This window comes from Labrus mixtus, chromosome 11, assembly GCF_963584025.1.
Source record: "Labrus mixtus chromosome 11, fLabMix1.1, whole genome shotgun sequence".
NCBI lineage: Eukaryota > Metazoa > Chordata > Actinopteri > Labriformes > Labridae > Labrus > Labrus mixtus.
Genome location: NC_083622.1, coordinates 21224981 through 21245407, shown reverse-complemented (window position 1 = coordinate 21245407; position 20427 = coordinate 21224981). Strand labels below are relative to the sequence as shown.

At 38.0% G+C, this 20427-nt stretch overlaps 2 protein-coding genes across 4 annotated transcripts in view; both read left to right on the top strand.

Annotated features, from left to right (window-relative positions):
* Positions 1-4069: 4069 nt before the first annotated feature.
* Positions 4070-10585, top strand: si:dkey-238d18.5 (sialoadhesin). Of its 2 annotated transcripts, none has more exons than XM_061050826.1 (10): positions 4070-4416; positions 4593-4955; positions 5495-5785; positions 6786-7034; positions 8446-8694; positions 9182-9442; positions 9544-9631; positions 9865-9960; positions 10112-10187; positions 10265-10585. In XM_061050826.1, exons 1-10 carry the CDS (start codon positions 4368-4370, stop codon positions 10298-10300), a joined length of 1758 nt encoding a protein of 585 aa, XP_060906809.1. In that variant the 5' UTR covers positions 4070-4367; the 3' UTR covers positions 10301-10585. The 2 variants fall into 2 exon arrangements, with proteins under 2 accessions (XP_060906809.1, XP_060906808.1); XM_061050825.1 differs by having other exon boundaries at positions 4072-4416; positions 9862-9960.
* Positions 10586-18058: 7473 nt separating this feature from the next.
* LOC132984138 (sialic acid-binding Ig-like lectin 13) overlaps positions 18059-20427 on the top strand; it is a 5195-nt gene continuing 2826 nt past the window's right edge. The window contains exons 1-3 of one of the 2 annotated variants that reach the window (XM_061050824.1): positions 18059-18184; positions 18361-18723; positions 19712-20002. In XM_061050824.1, coding sequence (XP_060906807.1) covers positions 18136-18184; positions 18361-18723; positions 19712-20002 — 703 coding nt within the window. In that variant the 5' untranslated portion in view covers positions 18059-18135. The remainder of the gene's footprint in view (positions 18185-18360; positions 18724-19711; positions 20003-20427) is intronic. The other variant, XM_061050823.1, reaches the window with a different exon arrangement.

The window sequence follows — 20427 nt, the reverse complement described above, 5'->3', positions numbered from 1 at the left end:
AAAAAATGTGTTGAGGATTCATTTTTTAAGTTTGATCTTAAGAAGTTTCAAGACGTGTGTGTTAGTATTCTTTAAAATATAGTTGTTGTTTTTTTTACTATCTGTGACAATAAGAAGCAGATTTATAACCAAATTTGAAAGAATTCCTTTCAGATACTTTCAGTTGTAAATGAAAAATTAGAAAATAAAACTCAACTTTTAGCATCCTGGAAATCAACACATAAATTGTTGAAGAAACACAGTGCTGTTAATTCTACAAAAATGACAGTCGATGGAAATGTGTCAGATTTTCTATAATTGTAATCAACTGACTGGTTGTGTGAATATATTGAGATTGTGTGTCTGAAGGAAACTAGTTGTTTATCATTTATCGTATTTTCAAATGGTTTTCTTATCATGTAAAACAGAGTCATATTGTGTCTATCAATATCTGTCAATGTTACTAAAACTCTATCATTAACAAGTGTGAAAGTTTCTGAAAATCCAGGGTTTTTTTCATTAAGGAAAACACTTTACATCATTTATCAAGTCAAAGTCATCTTTATTGTCAATTATTTCATACGTTCTGGACAATAATAATCATACATGAACCAAGAAAATAAATAGAATGAGAATGATGTCTATGTAAAGAATCAATAAAAATGACTAGGTTCTTTACCTTCATTTTAAACATCAATTTCTATCAAGAGTTGTTGTTTAGCAGAAGATGATACAGCTTCTTGAATAAACAGAATAACTTTCATGTATCTGATAGTGGCACTTGATATTTACCTTTTTTTGTTAGAATTGAAGCATCATATTAGTTCGCCGCTTCCATCTCATCTTCTCTAAACCCCCTAAAGGACAAAATAAGGAGACAAAGAAGGAAACAGTCACAAAAAGAAACAGCTAGGCAGTTATATATACCTAGAGACAGAAAAGTCAGCGCACAAAATATCCTTCAAGTTCCCTTGCATGCGACGCTGATGAAGTGCTGAAACATGTCCATTGTGGTTTTGTACGCTGCTCTTACCCAGATAAAGGAAACTTGAAGAACAGTTAGTGTGCCTACTTTTCGGTCTCTTTTTTAGTCTTGTTGCGGTAGTGCGTGTGTAATATTATTTACTGTTGAGTGTGCTCCTTTTTTTGCTGTTTTGGATAATCTACACATCACTACATGAATTTGGATATCAACATAAAAAGTATTGAGTGACCTTTAACCTGAGCAAGGGTTCATTATTATGTTTGTAGAACAACAACAACTGATTTCAGAAATGTAGTATTAAATGATTTTCTTTTTTATTCTCAATGGATGGATTTAGTCTCAGTGGGTGATTTTCTGCTACAGGATTGGATTAATTGATCATTGAATGATTAATGAGTAAAAACCTTCATCATTGAGGATTCTTTGAGAATCGACTAGCATACCAGAAACACTTAAAAATGTCTGTGTTGACCTCTCACACATGATATTTCAGAAACCTTGTTTGGACCATATAGACTTATTGCTGGTGGGTTATGTTCACCACATGGTGGTGCCTTTTGACTTCGCTGAGTGTGAGTGAAACAAGGAGAGGAAACACACTGAGTTTATTGAGAAGGGTTATACAAAGTTCAAGAAACTCTTGGTTTTCAAAAACAAATAAATAGCTGAAGGCTCAGGTTGTAAAAGGAGCTGACCAAATGTAAAAGTCTGAGCAGTTGTTGGTGCATGACTAAGTTTTCAATAGCAATCACTTCTCAGTATCATCTGATGGAGCCAAAAAGGTAACATGAAACAAAATGTATAAGGATAGATAAAGATGAGGATTTAGCTTTAAAGGTGGCAAAGACATTCAATTTCAGTATAGCTATTTACAATTAACAAAATGAATAATTCTATTCAAAAACAATCTTCAAACTGGGAAGTTCAAGTAATCAGGAGAACACCAAACTAAAATGGTGTATTAGCGCTGGGATTGCTGATAAGATTAAAAGAACACAGATGGATAAGAAAATGATTAATGAGGTTGTGTTGTCTTTGTGCTGAATGTGGCTACTCAAAATGTTGAGGTTAGCTCCTCTCTATTCAGGTGTCTATTGACACCTGAAACCAAAGACATCAAAATCAAACACTGATGCTTAATAAGTCAGCCTACTTTACACTACCTATGACAACTTTTAACAAGTTGAAATGTAAATTTGGGTAATGACTGTCTTTGTGATTGCAGGAACAGTGCTTGATTGACAGACTGATTGATAAAAACAGAAGTGATTAACTTGGATTGTTCCTGCGATCCTTAATCCCTTTAACAAAGATATTATCAGGTACGTGTTCCTTTGATGACAGATGAGGTCAGACCTCCAGAACTATCTTTAAAAATTTGAATCCTGCTCACGTCTCATTCAACGTTGGACCTTACCAGCAAACAGAAGAAACTCTCTGACTGCTACAGTTATCAGGTAAAAACTTTTTGCATGCTGTCTACAGTTTGATTTTTCAGTGATTTTCTGATTGCTAACAGTCCTTCTTTTGGTACCTTCCCCCTTTTTTCTAACAGATAGATCCTAATTCAGGCACATTTTCCATCATGGGTAACTCTGCATCCACCGGCTTCACTACGACCACTCCCAGGAGACTTTCCTGGGGTCGCCAGAAAGAGGACAAAGTCAAGCTGGAGGACGTCCTGACACGATGTGACGAGGACATCTGGAAAGTAAAAAGAAAGCAGAGTTTTATGAAGAAGAAGGCCAACATCACCCGCAGCATTCGTTACTTTGATTTGGCTCTTCAAGATGGTGACACTTGCTATCCAAACATGGGTGGAATGCTGAACCCTGCTTTTGTTGGAGATCAGGGCCCATGAATGGGAAAATGAATTACTGCGTAAAAAATACAAATTAGAAAGAAGATCCTCTCAGTTGTGACGCTCGGAGGGGAAACAACACTCACATGCTGTGATGCTGTTAGAGCCCCTCTGCAAGGCCTATTTTGTCTCTAACCACAACTAGAGGTGTGAATGCATGAACAGGAGGTGAGGCCATATAACACCTTGTTTTGTGAAATGCGAGAGAAGATTTTTTTTCTTCTTAGTTTCATAAATGGGTGTGATCAGCAGTAGCAATAGAAAGAGACCCATCTTTTATTATGATGGTTTCAGAAGTAATGTTCAGGAGATAACTTTACAGGCAGAAACCACACATGGCCCACCTCTGCACGAGGCGTCATTAGTTTCAGGCTTCAATGAGCAAGAAAAATATTTTTTTCTCTCCAATGTGCAACACGGTGTGTGGCAGAGTAATGTTCCTTTTCCTGTGAGAAGGTAAACTTAAACAAAACAAAATATCTGATGTGTGCTAGTGATTGGTATTGTCTGTTTTTGTATTGGCAACAACATTTGACCACAGATTATAATAATGAGCACTTGCTGGTCAGTAAAATGTTTCATTATCTCAAACCCTTGCATTATATCTTATCACATTGTTGTCAAGGCTTTAAAGGATTTTCTTTTGCTGATGAAAAAAAGTACAACTCACATGTGACTGAGCCAGTTTATTGGTTACTGCATAAATTCCTCAGGCTGGTACTGTTTTAGCCTTTGTGACAGTTGTGTAAAAGTAGGTGATTGTTCACTTGTTTTTTAACTTGTGTGCTCTGAGGTTTGTGACTGCTACTTCCGCTTGTCTTTGTTGAGCAAAAGCACAGAAAAAAATACACTCTTTATATGCACATAATAAACTGTAATTTAAAAGCAAAACTCAACACGTTTTTCTTTTGTCGTTAATTTACAAACTGTGTTGAAAATTGAAACCTTTCATGTTTAGAACAGAGTTTCAGTCATTAGAGTTTCATAAAATAACTTCCAAGAATAAAACCTACAACTGGCCCATTAGGAGTTTTCAATAGCAATTCAATGGGGCTATACTGCTTCCCATGGATGGGCATCAAATGACTACTTAAAGGAGCCATTACGGAGGCCTTTTGTACTTCATATCACAAACTGTGATATGAGGGGTATGAGGTATGAGTCAGGGATTCATGAAGTGGGATAAAATACATGATCAAATTTAAATTGAAGAAGTAATGATTTGGGTAAAAAATTAAATACCTTATTAACATTCAACAAAGGAGGTAGAAGCAGCTATTTGGCTAAAAGAGCCAATATGCAAAAAAGATTCAATCAAAACTCAGTTACAAAAATATAGAAAATTATACTCTTTTTTCCTCCCTCACTTTTTTACATCAGTTTATAGCGGTATAACTTGAAATGACATACATGGAAACAAAATTATACATTAAAAATGGAAAATGGAAACTACACAACTGATTTGTCACTAGAGGAAATGACAACAGCGCAGCACAAGCTTAGAAATATCTGTCACTTTATCTGCGATCAGACCCCAGGAGGATGGCTTCTTTAAAATGCCCTCTACTTTATGTGTTGCTTTGTTTTCAAGGTATGTTCACTACCCTTTTAAATCCAGCTATACAATATTTCACAGTTCACTTGTAGTTCATTTAACACTCAGATGTTTTTCTTATTATTGAATTATTGTTCAGACAAAGAGGTTAATCATTTTGTGCAAGAGGGATTGTGCTAGTAGAAGTTTGTTTCTTTTTCTTTTTCTTACAGCTGTTCAAACTGAAGCCTCCTCTTGGACAGCTACGGTCCCTTCCTCAGTTAAAGGTCTCCTTGGATCCTGTGTGGTGATCCCCTGTACATTTGACTACCCAGATCCAGGGAGGACTCTCACTGGATTGACAGGGATGTGGAACAATGGGGCATACCAGCTCATCAATCACCCGGTTCAGTCTAAAGTCATTGAGCAGTATCGGGGCCGAACGGAGCTGCTGGGAGACGTCAGACAAAAGAACTGTTCTCTGAAGATTGACCCCATCCAACAAAGTGACCAGGGACCTTTTAATTTCAGGATTGAAATGGCCGACTATGAAAAATATTCTTACAGCGCCAACTCTGTTTCCATTGCAATGATAAGTAAGTACCGGTACATCTTGATTTCTCTTACTGTACAGTAAATGCTTGCAGTTTTTTTTTTTAAATCTCTGTCATGGTTGAAATGGGAGAATACAAAGTCAAAAATCATTATCATACATACTTTGAAAATCAATCAACTTTTCATTATATATCTCCAAATCATAACAAAATGTATATGATGACCCGTATTTAAAGTGCTGGTCTAGACCACATCCTTTGTTAAATTATTTAGAGGGACCCAACTTTGATCCAACACAGTCTCGGAGCGTAACAGCTGAAAGCAGCATCACCAAATGTTTTTGTCCTGCTCTGTGGAACAACTAAGAGAGAGGAACTGGAGGGTCTGAGGGGCCGTACTGGTTCATAAACTAAAATCATATCTGATAGGTAGTCTGATGCAAGGCCATGTAATGCTTTATAAACTATTAAAAGAATTTTAAAATCAACACGAAAACTAACAGGCAGCCAGTGTAAAGATTTTACATCCAGCTTTACATCCAGTGATTTGTGATTTTTGCTATGACTGCTTGTTCTTACAGGTGAACCAGATCAAATCATTTTCTCTGTGAAAAACGAGTTAAAGGAGGGTGAAACTGTGTCTGCCTCCTGCTCTGTGTCTCACTCCTGCCCTGCTTCTCCTCCTGTCTTCAACTGGAGTCACTCAGGAGAGAACGTTTTCCAACAGCAGCAGCTCGATGCTGGCCAGTGGAAAGCAACTTCTACTCTGACCTTTAACCCTACACACGTTGATCATGAGAAGAATTTACAATGCTCCGTGAGATACAAGGGAGGGAAGCACCAGACCACATCCAAGAAGCTCAACGTGAAATGTAAGTGTTGTTTTCGATGAGTTATTCTGATATTTGTCACAAATGCTTCCCTGCTGGAAATATGATTTTTGAAAGCATTTGAATCAATGAGAAAACTGTGAGAGATGAGCACATACAATGAAAGAAATGCACAAAACTAAACAATAGATGTGAAATTAAAACCAAACCAGGCTCAGGCCCCAAACAGGAAGGATTCATGGTTGGCGGTTTAACCATCACACATACATTTAAATATAGAAGCTTTCAACGTTCAAATCAGGTTGAGTTGTTAGTTTGGGGATTTACAGTCATTGTGTGTTCATGTGCACTTTCACCAACATGAAGTCAGACAACATGTTTAAGGCAGTAAAAAAAAGAGAAGAATGCAACGTCTCTTTCTAAAGCTCATTTATAAGACGGTCAATTTTATTTATTCTACCTTATTCTGCTACTGTTAATTTTCTCTTGGCACTGCATAACCTACTCTACAGCTGTGTAAAGTTATTTTTTGTCCTGACTCTAAAGATGGCTATGTCTATATATAGTTTTACCACTTTGGTCAAGGCTTCAGTATGCCATCAGTATTTGTAGAGCTAAAGACTTGTCATGACTCTTAGAGGATGAATTCTACAACAGAGGTTGCCCCTTGTATTTTCCTCCAGCACTACCATGAGGTTCATTATTGTGAATATCTCAGTCTCATAACTACTGAAATAATTGCAAAGATTCATGTCCCCTTCAGATAGAACTGTAGCAACTTGGTGGTATGGGCTTCTCCTGTAGCCCAATCATTTGATCTTGTGTTTTCTTCATCCACTACACTGTTTTAGGACTAAATAAATGCAAAGATAATGGTATTCCCATCAAGTTAGTTTCTTTATGCTAGTGCCAATGACCTCCTTTTTCAGTGTGCACTGACATCAGCTCAGGTTTGATAGCACGTTGTAGTAAAACACTAAAAATTGTATAAACTATTTTTTTCACTATGACTGCCGCAGTTAACATGCATGTTTCCATGCAGATGCCCCGGTGAATGTGAAGGTTGAGTACAAGTCAAAAGTTAAGGAGGGGGAATCTGTGCAGATGAAATGCTCCAGTGATGCTAACCCCCCAGCCAGCTATGAGTGGCATAATGAAACTGGTGCTCAGCTGTTTCAAGGGAAGGTCTACACGCTGCACAATGCCTCCAGACATACAGGAGCTCTCTACTGTACTGCCATTAATACAATAGCACGAAGCAAGTCAAGCCCTGTGCAGCTCAATGTGTTACGTAAGTCAACAGTTGAAGGACACAATGGACAACAAAAATATAACATTTACAATTGTAGCTGCTAATTGAGTTGTTTTTTCTAATTATAGCTTCTAATTATTACTGATTAAAGAAAAGTTGATCAGATCACTCAAATGTTGGCGTTCCGTCATCTGGATTGATTAAACATTTTTGATTTACATCCTCTAAGATCAGCTGATCGAGGGTTTTTGTAGTTGCACCTTTAGAAATCTGAGATGACCTGCCTTCTCAAATCCAGTTTGCTTAATCAGTCAAACTTGAATCAGAAATCTTTTACCTCTGTCTTAATTTGTATTCAGTGTTTTTTTCTTTTTAAGATATTTTATCCTTTTTTAAATTCCTGATCTCATTTTAAGCTGTTTGTGAAGCACTTTGTAACTTTGTTGAGAAAAGTAATGTACACATAAGGTTATTTAAACAAAATAAAAATGTGTTTTATTAATTGTGATGTCCCTTATACTTATAGATGCCCCTGAGATTAAGACCATGTCTTCCTGCTATGCACAGGCAGACATGGTAAAGTTGTTAGTTTGGGGATTTACAGTCATTGTGTGTTCATGTGTTGGAAAAAGAGCATCTCACTGCGGACTCAGGACAAAGTATCCTGTGAAGCAGAACCAACTGAAAAATAGTCTGACACTTGAAACCGAGACATGAAACATTTCACTTATTCGCCTTATTTTGCAGTTTTTCCTCACTTTCACCAACATGAAGTCAGACAACATGTTTAAGGCAGTAAAAAAAAGAGAAGAATGCAACGTCTCTTTCTAAAGCTCATTTATAAGACGGTCAATTTTATTTATTCTACCTTATTCTGCTACTGTTAATTTTCTCTTGGCACTGCATAACCTACTCTACAGCTGTGTAAAGTTATTTTTTGTCCTGACTCTAAAGATGGCTATGTCTATATATAGTTTTACCACTTTGGTCAAGGCTTCAGTATGCCATCAGTATTTGTAGAGCTAAAGACTTGTCATGACTCTCAGAGGATGAATTTTACAACAGAGGTTGCCCCTTGTATTTTCCTCTAGCACTACCATGAGGTTCATTATTGTGAATATCTCAGTCTCATAACTACTGAAATAATTGCAAAGATTCATGTCCCCTTCAGATAGAACTGTAGCAACTTGGTGGTATGGGCTTCTCCTGTAGCCCAATCATTTGATCTTGTGTTTTCTTCATCCACTACACTGTTTTAGGACTAAATAAATGCAAAGATAATGGTATTCCCATCAAGTTAGTTTCTTTATGCTAGTGCCAATGACCTCCTTTTTCAGTGTGCACTGACATCAGCTCAGGTTTGATAGCACGTTGTAGTAAAACACTAAAAATTGTATAAACTATTTTTTTCACTATGACTGCCGCAGTTAACATGCATGTTTCCATGCAGATGCCCCGGTGAATGTGAAGGTTGAGTACAAGTCAAAAGTTAAGGAGGGGGAATCTGTGCAGATGAAATGCTCCAGTGATGCTAACCCCCCAGCCAGCTATGAGTGGCATAATGAAACTGGTGCTCAGCTGTTTCAAGGGAAGGTCTACACACTGCACAATGCCTCCAGACATACAGGAGCTCTCTACTGTACTGCCATTAATACAATAGCACGAAGCAAGTCAAGCCCTGTGCAGCTCAATGTGTTACGTAAGTCAACAGTTGAAGGACACAATGGACAACAAAAATATAACATTTACAATTGTAGCTGCTAATTGAGTTGTTTTTTCTAATTATAGCTTCTAATTATTACTGATTAAAGAAAAGTTGATCAGATCACTCAAATGTTGGCGTTCCGTCATCTGGATTGATTAAACATTTTTGATTTACATCCTCTAAGATCAGCTGATCGAGGGTTTTTGTAGTTGCACCTTTAGAAATCTGAGATGACCTACCTTCTCAAATCCAGTTTGCTTAATCAGTCAAACTTGAATCAAAAATCTTTTACCTCTGTCTTAATTTATTTTCAGTGTTTTTTTCTTTTTAAGATATTTTATCCTTTTTTAAATTCCTGATCTCATTTTAAACTGTTTGTGAAGCACTTTGTAACTTTGTTGAGAAAAGTAATGTACACATAAGGTTATTTAAACAAAATAAAAATGTGTTTTATTAATTGTGATGTCCCTTATACTTACAGATGCCCCTGAGATTAAGACCATGTCTTCCTGCTACGCAGAGGCAGACATGGTAAAGTGCGTGTGCATTGCGGAGTCAAGTCCTGCGAGCACGGTTCACTTTGTGCTCTCTGACAAAGTCGTGCCAAAAGCAAAGATAGAGAAACACGGCCTTGTTACCATCGGTACTCTACAGGTAGAGTTTGGATCCTCTGGGTTTGTCCGCTGTTTGGCAAACAACACGCAGGGCAGCGCAGACCTCACACTCTATTTCCCGGTTAACAGTAAGCATGTTTTAGGAACATCCATTGTGTTTGATATTCATCTAAAAACGGAATAGTTGAGCATGAAATTCATTTATGTATTTGTTTATTTATTTGGACAGGTAAAATGCAGAATATTTACATTTCTATAGCCATTGGAGCAGGAGGGATTCTGGTGATACTTTTGATAGCAGTGGGGGTGAAAAAATGGTAAGTTATCATATAACATGTTACTGTTATTGAAAGTGTACAGGAAAAATTTTTTCATCTTTTAGTTACGTCAATTTCAGAAATGAAGTAGCAATAAGATGTTTGAAATTGTGTATATTTTTAACATTGTTAGTTTGGAGTGAAAGTGTGTCTTGTAATAGTCTGAGCTCATCACTTTGCAGTTAACATTGCTGTGGTTGCGTGACAATTGTAAAACATTATTCTGCCAGCAGGGGGAGGTCTGTAGATGCAGCAACAACTCCTTTGAGCACCATGAAGGCGGACAAAGATGTGGAGCACCCTCAGTATGCTACAGCAACTACAAAGAGGTTTGAGTTATTCACCTCAGCTAAAATAATGTTTCCACACAATGTAAAGTGATACAAGGAAGCAAATCTAGCTAAGATTGTGTGCATTTCTGTTTTGCATTTGGTTGAAATAAATAAGAATTTAAGAATTTAATTTTTGTTGTGTCCTCAGAATAGAGAAGACCGATGATGATGACGATTGCCTAGGTGGTGTTTATGCCAATGAACCTGTTTATGGTAACATGGAGGTTTGTAAAGTTTTCTTTCTTTAAGTATTATTTCCAGACTTGAAAGAACAGATCATTTATTTGAGTTTTCTCTATAGACCGACCAGGATGACGCAATATACGCCAATATGTAACAGGAACAAGAACACCGAATTCAATGGAAGACCAGCTTCAGTTGCAATGTGTGTTTTCTATCTGATGGTGGGTGAAGAAACTTGTGGAGGTTGTTGATATACTCCTTTTTGTATAGGTTATCTAATCATTATCATCAGTCTAATTTATAGATGAGAAAATAGTTGTTCATGATGTTCAGTTGTTAATGCACTTGTGTTTTCAGTTTTTGCTCCTCTCGAACACATCTTACATGTCTTGTACGTTTTGTGACAACCATCATTAAATTGTTATATTTTACTTTAAAATATGCTCGATAACTCTTCATTTTCCTACAATATCTGTCACTTGATATCGGCACATAATACACAGGCCACACTACAGAGAGCAACTTTGAGGTGTCGACCGTTTTGTACTCTGTTGTGAAATAATCATGGTATCATGAAGAGTCATTTTGATGCCATTTTTATTGAATTCACAAATTCAAGAAATGTTGTACAGTGAATGTTTGAACAAGCTATGAACATATGGCAGCAGCACTTTCAGTCCACACATCCTATAAGCAAATGTGTTCACAACTTCAGCTAAAAATGTGTGTGTGTGTGTGTGTGTGTGTGTGTGTGTGTGTGTGTGTGTGTGTGTGTGTGTGTGTGCGTGTGTGTGTGTGTATGTGCGTGTGTGTATATGTGTGTGTGTGTGTGTGTGTGTGTGTGTGCGTGTGTGTGTGTGTGTGTGTGTGTGTGTGTATGTGTGTGTGTGTGCTGACATGAATATAACACTTCAAAGTGTGTCATTGGACAGGAAGGCATAGAGGAAGCTGCTTACCACCCTAGCTGATCAATAAGAACACTTTCAAAGGCAACAAACACTGACCTACTTTACCATCGACACAAACCCAAATGTTCAAGCACAAATTCACTTTAGGATATAGAGTTGTAGCTGGTTTACAAACCTTACACATTTCATCAAACATGTTATCTCAAAGTTAACTAGTTAAGTTATTTAAGTGAGCATGCTGGCCTGTCTGGAAATGTTTTAAACTGGTTTTCCTCTTTTCTTAGTGAAAGAATGTTTTTCGTAACCATTAATGACCAGTTCTCCTGACACTATGAGGTAACATGTAGGGTACTGCAAGGATCAATCTGAGGATCATTATTTTTTTATTTGTATATGCTACCCCTGGGAAGTGTCATCAGGAGGTATGGCATCTCTTTCCCCAGCTATGCTGATGACACTCAGCTCTATGTGATCGTATCTCCTGATGACACGGGCCGATTGACTCACTTTTTAACTTTATTTTAGATATTAAAGTCTGGATGACAACTTCGTACAACTTAACCAGGACAAAACAGAATTACTTGTCATCAGATCAAAGGCTCAGAGAGAGACACTGGCTTCTACACTAAATGCACTTGAACTTAACCCAATCCAAGAAGCAAGAAATCTAGAAGTTTGATTTAATTTGTACATTGTCTTGTTCTGAGTGTTAAATAGCCTACATAAAGCCACTTTGGTTATCAAAGCATGAAATTCCTTTGAGGATCAACGGTCTCATTTAGCGTGCTGTACCATAAGGTATACTAACTGCTTTTTTTAGCATTCATATTATAAAGTTAAAAACAACACACAACTTTTCAATATATTTTTATATGAATATATATAGTAGCAAATAATGTATTTATTTTTTAAACATGGTCTGTTCTTTTTTTTTTTTAACTCTTAACTTAAAGTTATACCACACAAAGCTTTAACACTTGTGAGCCTATGAAATATTTTATAATATTATGAATCATGAACAATTACAAAATCAGTGTACTTGTTTTTTTTAACTATACAGTCAAAATGACATCACTCAAATACCAAGTTCCTTTTTAATATAGACCAACGCAAAAAAAAGGACACACAAAAACAAAGTTACATTTGGATTATTTACTGTTGATCAGACACAATCATATAATATTAAAACAATATTAATCAGACACAAAAATATCACATCAAAAGAAAAAACTGATCTTCCACAACAGCAAATATGAAGTGGTACATTCTAAGATGATCAAGGTGATTTCTGCTCATTCAAATGACGTTAGAGTGAAGTCAAATTTTCTGTATTTCTGAACTGTCTGATTGTGTCTCTTCACTCACTGTGTGGACATATAGTTTGTGTTCAGTAATTTACTTTTGGTCAGAATCTGTGTTATCAAACCAAAGCATGTCATCTGAAAAACACAAACAGAGACATTAAACTACTGGTGTGATATTTTGGTTATACACTGATAATGGTGGAGTTCCTGGCCTGCTTCCCTCCTCTGTACTTCACTGTGCATGTTAAATTCTTATTGAAGTCAATGGGCAGAGGCTTAAGAGTCACAGTTGACACAGTCTCCCACTCCCACATATTCAGCTTCTTCGATCTCAGAGTGATGATTCCGGGGTGACTCCAGATGAACTGAGGAGGGTACGAGGGGCAGGAGTGAGACACCGAGCAGGAGGCAGTTATTTTATCTCTCACCTGCACAGACAGAGATGGTACTGGAGGATTCGCTGCAGAGAAGAAATATCATACCACTATTACCTATTTACGTTTTTTGAAAAGTGGATTCAATATCATGTTAAAAAACAGTAAGGATATGTGCATTAAATAAACAACACTCACACATAACGTCAATGGTCACATCATTTGTCATTATCCACTTGCTGCTACGTGCTACGTACTACGGGTGAGCGTATTACATCATTTCCTGTTCTGTTGTCCGCTGTACTGTGTTGCTCAGTGCTGATCGTTAGAGCTAAAAGCTTAATTGTTAATTTTTCTTAGTTTCTTACGACTGTTGTTTCCAACACACTGTACGTTCAGACAAACTGAAGTAATCGAAAAACACTCTTTCTCTCTAGCGACAAACCTGCTTAACAGTTTTGTTTATTTTAGCTACCTACTCTTAGTCTAGCTTAGCGGTTAGCTTTATTTATAATGGCTTCTTTTTCTGTCTCTCCCTCTCCTGCTCTCTCCTGCTCCTGCTGTCAGAGCTGACTACGCCAGTCGGAAGTCACTAAGGTTAATGTGGAGTCGGTGTGTACTTTTGCTAAGACGATGTCAGACTCCGTAGTGTTCTCTGGACCCCTCCCAAATCAAACCAGTGATGACATGCATACAGTCTATGGTATAGCTGCATGTCAACACTCAACCACTGGCTGTCGAGGTGGTGTCCAGCAAACGATGTGGGCTTCATAGATAACTGGCAGTCTTTTTGGGGAAAACCTGGTCTGCTAGCTAGAGACGGCATCCATCCCACTTTGGACGGTGCAGCTCTATTATCTAGAAACATAGCAGAGGTTATTAGTCCAAAACCTTGACAACACAGAGTTCAGACCAGGAGGCAGAGCTGCAGTCTTACACGCTTCTCTGCGCCTCCCTTAGATCTGTCTCCCAGTCACCATAGCTGTAATTCTGAATCGAACTGTAGTTACACTATAGGTACTGTGTCTGTCCCCCGGCCCAGACCCGTTTTTATAAGTCATCCAAACGGTGTAAATCGTCAAAATCTCATTAGAATCAAAACTACGAATGCGATTTTGCAAAAAAATCAGAAAATTCACTGGGGACTTTTGAACATTAGGTCATTAGCATCCAAATCTCTTTTAGTGAATGATCTGATATCAGATCAGCATATTGATTTATTTTGTTTGACTGAAACCTGGCTGTGTCTAGATGAATATGTTAGTTTAAATGAATCCACTCCTCCCAGTCATTTTAGTACTCATACCTCGAGACACCGGACAAGGTGGTGGAGTAGCAGCTATTTTTAATTCTGGTCTTCTAGTTAACCCTCAACCAAAGCATAATTTCTCTTCTTTTGAAAGCCTTGTTCTTAGTCTTTCACATCCAGTCTCAAGAACCTTTCAGCCAGTTCTAGTTGTTGTAGTTTACCACCCTCCTGGCCCATATTCTGAATTTCTATCTGAATTTGCTGAATTTTTATCAAATTTAGTCCTTAGCAATGATAGAATAATTGTTGTAGGTGACTTCAATATCCATGTGGATGTTGATAATGATAGCCTTAGCACAGCTTTCATGTCATTATTAGACTCTACTGGTTTCACCCAGGGTGTAAACGAACCTACTCATCGTTTTAACCACACCCTGGATCTTGTTTTAGCTTATGGCATTGAAATCCAAAGCCTTACAGTTTTCCTAGAAAATCCTCTTCTATCAGACCATTTCCTTCTTACTTTCGACTTTGTCCTACCAGAATTATCTCTGCTTAATAAAAATGTGCTCTCTAGAAGTTTATCTGATAGTGCTGTCGCTAGATTTAAGGAGGAAGCTATTTCAGCTGCTTTTGATTCAGTGTAGCCAGGCTGACAGAGAGTCATGGCTCCATTGAGCCTTGTATTCCTTTAGCACTCAGCAGTAATGATTTCCTGAGCTTTTTCAACAACAAAATTCTAGACATCAGAGACAAAACTGGTAACCTCCTGCCCTTACCTGGTGCAGATACGTCTGATATGGCAGAGACAGTTCCAGGACCTGATATTAGTCTAGACTGTTTTTCTCCAATCGACCTTTCAGAGCTAAATTCAATTATTTCTGTGTCGAAACCGTCAACCTGTCTTTTAGACCCAATCCCAACCAAGCTGTTTAAGGAAGTATTTCCCTTAGTTAGCAACTCTATATTCGATATGATCAATATGTCTTTACTGGCAGGCTATGTACCACAGTCATTTAGAGTAGCAGTAATCAAACCTCTACTCAAAAAACCTTCTCTAGATTCAGGAACTCTGGCTAACTACAGGCCTATATCCAACCTTCCTTTTACCTCAAAGATCCTGGAGAAAGTGGTAACTAATCAGCTGTGTGACTTTCTCCATGACAACAGTTTATTTGAGGAGTTCCAGTCAGGATTTAGAGTCCACCATAGCACTGAGACTGCACTAGTTAAAGTTACAAACGATCTACTTCTAGCTTCAGACGGGACTTCTCTCTGTGCTCGTCTTGTTAGATCTTAGTGCTGCTTTTGACACCATTGACCATCGGATCCTGTTGTACAGACTGGAGCATTTACTTGGAATTACAGGGACTGCTTTAAGTTGGTTTGAATCCTACTTATCAGACCGATCTCAGTTTGTAGATGTTAATGATAAGTCCTCTATGCACACCAAAGTTAGCCATGGAGTGCCACAAGGTTCAGTGCTTGGACCAATTCTCTTTACATTATATATGCTTCCTCTGGTAAATATTATGAGGAAACACTCCATACAGTTTCATTGTTATGCAGATGATACTCAGCTTTATGTATCAATGAAGCCCGATGGCACCAGTCAGTTATGTAAGCTAGAAACGTGCCTTAAGGACGTTAGGACCTGGATGACCAGACATTTTTTGCTACTTAACTCAGACAAGACTGAAGTTATTGTGCTAGGCCCTAAAAACCTCTGTGACTGTCCTTAATGACATCAGCCTGGCATCTAGCACCACTGTTAGAAATCTAGGAGTAAGATATGTCTTTTAGCTCTCACATCAGGCAAATTTCAAGAACAGCCTATTTTCACCTTCGTAATATATCCAAGATCAGGAATATCCTGTCGCAAAATGATGCAGAAAAACTAGTTCATGCATTTCTTACCTCCAGGTTGGATTATTTTAATTCTCTTGTGGGTCTCTAAAGACTCTTCAACTAGTCCAGAACGCTGCAACTCGTGTACTGACTAGAACTAGGAAAAGGGACCACATTACTCCTGTCTTGGCTTCTCTGCACTGGCTCCCTATACAGTCTAGAATAGAATTCAAGATCCTTCTTCTCACTTACAAAGCTCTAAATGGCCAGGCACCATCTTATTTTAAGGAGCTACTAGTGCTGTACTGCCCCTCAAGAACATTACGGTCCCAGAGTGCAGGCCTGTTGGTGGTACCTACAGTCTCTAAATGTACTATGGGAGGTAAAGCCTTAAGTTATCAGGCTCCACTCCTCTGGAATCGTCTTCCAGCCGGGGTCCGGGAGGCAGACACAGTCTGTATTTTTAAGAATAGACTTAAAACTTTCCTTTTTGATGAATCTCATAGTTAGGGCTGGTGCTGGTGTAGACCAGCTCCTAGTTATGCTGCTATAGGCTTAGACTACCGGGGGAACTGGCACCTTGAGCTCCTCTCTCTCTCTCTCTCTCTCTCTCTCTCTCTCTCTCTCCCTCTCTCTCTCTGCATATACAGTCCATCATATTACTGCATGTATCTATCTGTAAATCTCAGTCACTAACCACCTACTTTCCTGGGAGCTCTTGAGCCCTCTTAGGCTCCTCGAGATTGTTGGTTGACGGCCTGCCAGAACATAAAAAATGATTGATTGATTAATTGATTGATTGATTGATTGATTGATTGATTGATCATTGTTTGTGTAGGAGAAGCTTCTTCCGTACTGCGGCAATTCAATCCTGTAGTAGAAAGGGCCAGTGTCAGTCCTCCTGAAACCGTCTAGCATCACGGTGCATTCACGTGTTTGCAAATTTCCCAAAAACAGAGTCCGTTTTCTGTACTCAGTAGGCAGTTTCCACTTTGGGAGATTGGTAGAGATGATTGTTGCTTTTTTTTTCCAGATTCCAATCCACCTGTTCAGGATCTCCTTTGTGACTCAATTGGGGTAAGTGTATGAGCAAGGAATAACCACACAGGAGCCCTACACGACGGAGAGCTTTGGTGGTACAATGGCCGCCCATTGTCCATGAGAGGACTCGAAATGAAGGATCACTAAAAACGAAGGAAGAAAATCAAATAAATATAAGGTGATGCTGAGGTACTTTACTGGACAATATTTTTTATTGAGGACTCATCAAGTAAAGACAGAAAGGAAAGCCCCAACTTCAGCTCCATCTCTGATGAGAAAGAAGAATTCTACGACTTAAATCAGCATAAAGACAATGAAAACGTTTGAGTCTGTCTTAGGAGCCATTAGGGAGGCCTTTTGTACTTCATATCACAAACTGATATGAGGGGTATGAGGTGACGGTTGATGGCGATAAGCTCAAAGAGTCAGGGATTCATGAAGTGGGATAAAATACATTATCAAATTTAAATTGAAGAAGTAATGATTTGGGTAAAAAATTAAATACCTTATTAACATCCAACAAAGGAGGTAGAAGCAGCTATTTGGCTAAAAGAGCCAATATGCAAAAAAGATTCAATCAAAACTCAGTTACAAAAATATAAAAAATTATACTCTTTTTTTCCTCCCTCACTATTTTATATCAGTTTATAGCGGTATAACTTGAAATGACATACATGGAAACAAAATTATGCTTCCTAGGCAACAATAGCTTGCAGGGGGGAAATAAAGGAATTTTAAAGATGCACTATGTAGTTTAGGTAGAAAAATGTGAAAGCTGTAGAATTGTACAGATTCTGTGGTATATGTTCATAACTCTAATACACAAACTGTCCTCAGAGGAAAATTTGGTCCCTGTAACACTGTTTGAAGAAAAAATGCTACGTGAGAAGTTATTGTGGTGGGCCCACAACAGTGAAACCGTAACTCTCCTGGTAGCTTTTAAGCTCTAAACAGTGTTTCAGGGACCCATTTTTTCTTCGAGTAAAGTTTTTGTATTCAGTTCAGAAAATATAGAATAGAATTGTTTCACTTCTCCAACTTTCAAATTGCACTACCAAATCTACATAGTGCACATTTAAATTATTAATACAATGAACTTCCCCAATATACATGTGATGAGACAAATGTTTTTAGCACACTGTTTCTGGGGTGTGTTAAAAATGGAATGGAAACTAGACAACTGATTTGTCACTAGAGGAAATGACAACAGCGCAGCACGAGCTTGGAAATATCTGTCACTTTATCTATGATCAGACCCCAGGAGGATGGCTTCTTTAAAATGCCCTCTACTTTATGTGTTGCTTTGTTTTCAAGGTATGTTCACTACCCTTTTAAATCCAGCTATACAATATTTCACAGTTCACTTGTAGTTCATTTAACACTCAGATGTTTTTCTTATTATTGAATTATTGTTCAGACAAAGAGGTTAATCATTTTGTGCAAGAGGGATTGTGCTAGTAGAAGTTTGTTTCTTTTTCTTTTTCTTACAGCTGTTCAAACTGAAGCCTCCTCTTGGACAGCTACGGTCCCTTCCTCAGTTAAAGGTCTCCTTGGATCCTGTGTGGTGATCCCCTGTACATTTGACTACCCAGATCCAGGGAGGACTCTCACTGGATTGACAGGGATGTGGAACAATGAGGCACACCAGCTCATCAATCACCCGGTTCAGTCTAAAGTCATTGAGCAGTATCGGGGCCGAACGGAGCTGCTGGGAGACGTCAGACAAAAGAACTGTTCTCTGAAGATTGACCCCATCCAACAAAGTGACCAGGGACCTTTTAATTTCAGGATTGAAATGGCCGACTATGAAAAATATTCTTACAGAGCCAACTCTGTTTCCATTGCAATGATAAGTAAGTACCGGTACATCTTGATTCCTCTTACTGTACAGTAAATGCTTGCAGTTTTTTCTTTTAAATCTCTGTCATGGTTGAAATGGGAGAATACAAAGTCAAAAATCATTATCATACATACTTTGAAAAGCAATCAACTTTTCATAATATATCTCCAAATGACAACAAAATGTATATGATGACCCGTATTTAAAGTGCTGGTCTAGACCACATCCTTTGTTAAATTATTTAGAGGGACCCAAATTTGATCCAACATGAGCAAGAACATGGCCACAGTTGGATGGAAAAACTTCTTTTTAACAGGCAGAAACTTTGGATGGGCTGAGAGAGAGAGAGAGAATCATGTTATCAATTAATTTTTTTCTACAGTATGCAATGTAATACTTACTTTAACAGTCTACCAAGAGTCCAAAGATATTATACTGACACATTTAACCTCATATTGTTAAGGTCAATGGTTTGTCTTATCTTTGATAAGTTGACTTTGTAGCTGTAGCCTCAAACAAAATCTTCAGATGAAGACTTTTATGCTGTTGACTTTTATGTGATTCCCAGTTCCTTATTTGCGTTGTGGGAACTGGTTGCTCTTCTGTAAGCGTAAATAGTTTCTATCTTAACAGTTTCATTTCTCTAGAAAGATGATTGCTATTGAAAGCAAACACAAGCCATTTGAAGTGCGTGTGATGTGATTCGATTGATGGTTTTATTATTAACTAAAACTGAATGAAAGTGATAAATGAGATGGATGAAGTAAAAAATTAAAAGTTTCAGCAGCATAAAACACCAAAATCACATGAATGTATGTCTCTCTCTAAACCTTTACCTAACACTCCTCTAAAACATTGAACCACACTTTTCCCTTTTTTGTATTTGGATAAATAAAAAGGTTTATTATTGAAACAACTGAGGCCAGAACAACCTACAATTCCATCGAACAGCTTTACATCCAGTGATTTGTGATTTTTGCTATGACTGCTTGTTCTTACAGGTGAACCAGATCAAATCATTTTCTCTGTGAAAAACGAGTTAAAGGAGGGTGAAACTGTGTCTGCTTCCTGCTCTGTGTCTCACTCCTGCCCTGCTTCTCCTCCTGTCTTCAACTGGAGTCACTCAGGAGAGAACGTTTTCCAACAGCAGCAGCTCGATGCTGGCCAGTGGAAAGCAACTTCTACTCTGACCTTTAACCCTACACACGTTGATCATGAGAAGAATTTACAATGCTCCGTGAGATACAAGGGAGGGAAGCACCAGACCACATCCAAGAAGCTCAACGTGAAATGTAAGTGTTCGATGAGTTATTCTGATATTTGTCACAAATGCTTCCCTGCTGGAAATATGATTTTTGAAAGCATTTGAATCAATGAGAAAACTGTGAGAGATGAGCACATACAATGAAAGAAATGCACAAAACTAAACAATAGATGTGAAATTAAAACCAAACCAGGCTCAGGCCCCAAACAGGAAGGATTCATGGTTGGCGGTTTAACCATCACACATACATTTAAATATAGAAGCTTTCAACGTTCAAATCAGGTTGAGTTGTTAGTTTGGGGATTTACAGTCATTGTGTGTTCATGTGTTGGAAAAAGAGCATCTCACTGCGGACTCAGGACAAAGTATCCTGTGAAGCAGAACCAACTGAAAAATAGTCTGACACTTGAAACCGAGACATGAAACATTTCACTTATTCGCCTTATTTTGCAG

Coding starts and splice junctions, on each gene's coding strand:
- si:dkey-238d18.5 (XM_061050825.1), top strand. CDS start 4,368: ATGGCTTCTTTAAAATGCCCTCTACTTTATGTGTTGCTTTGTTTTCAA. Junction 5,786..6,785: donor CAAGAAGCTCAACGTGAAAT/GTAAGTGTTGTT, acceptor GTTTCCATGCAG/ATGCCCCGGTGAATGTGAAG. Junction 9,443..9,543: donor ACTCTATTTCCCGGTTAACA/GTAAGCATGTTT, acceptor TTATTTGGACAG/GTAAAATGCAGAATATTTAC.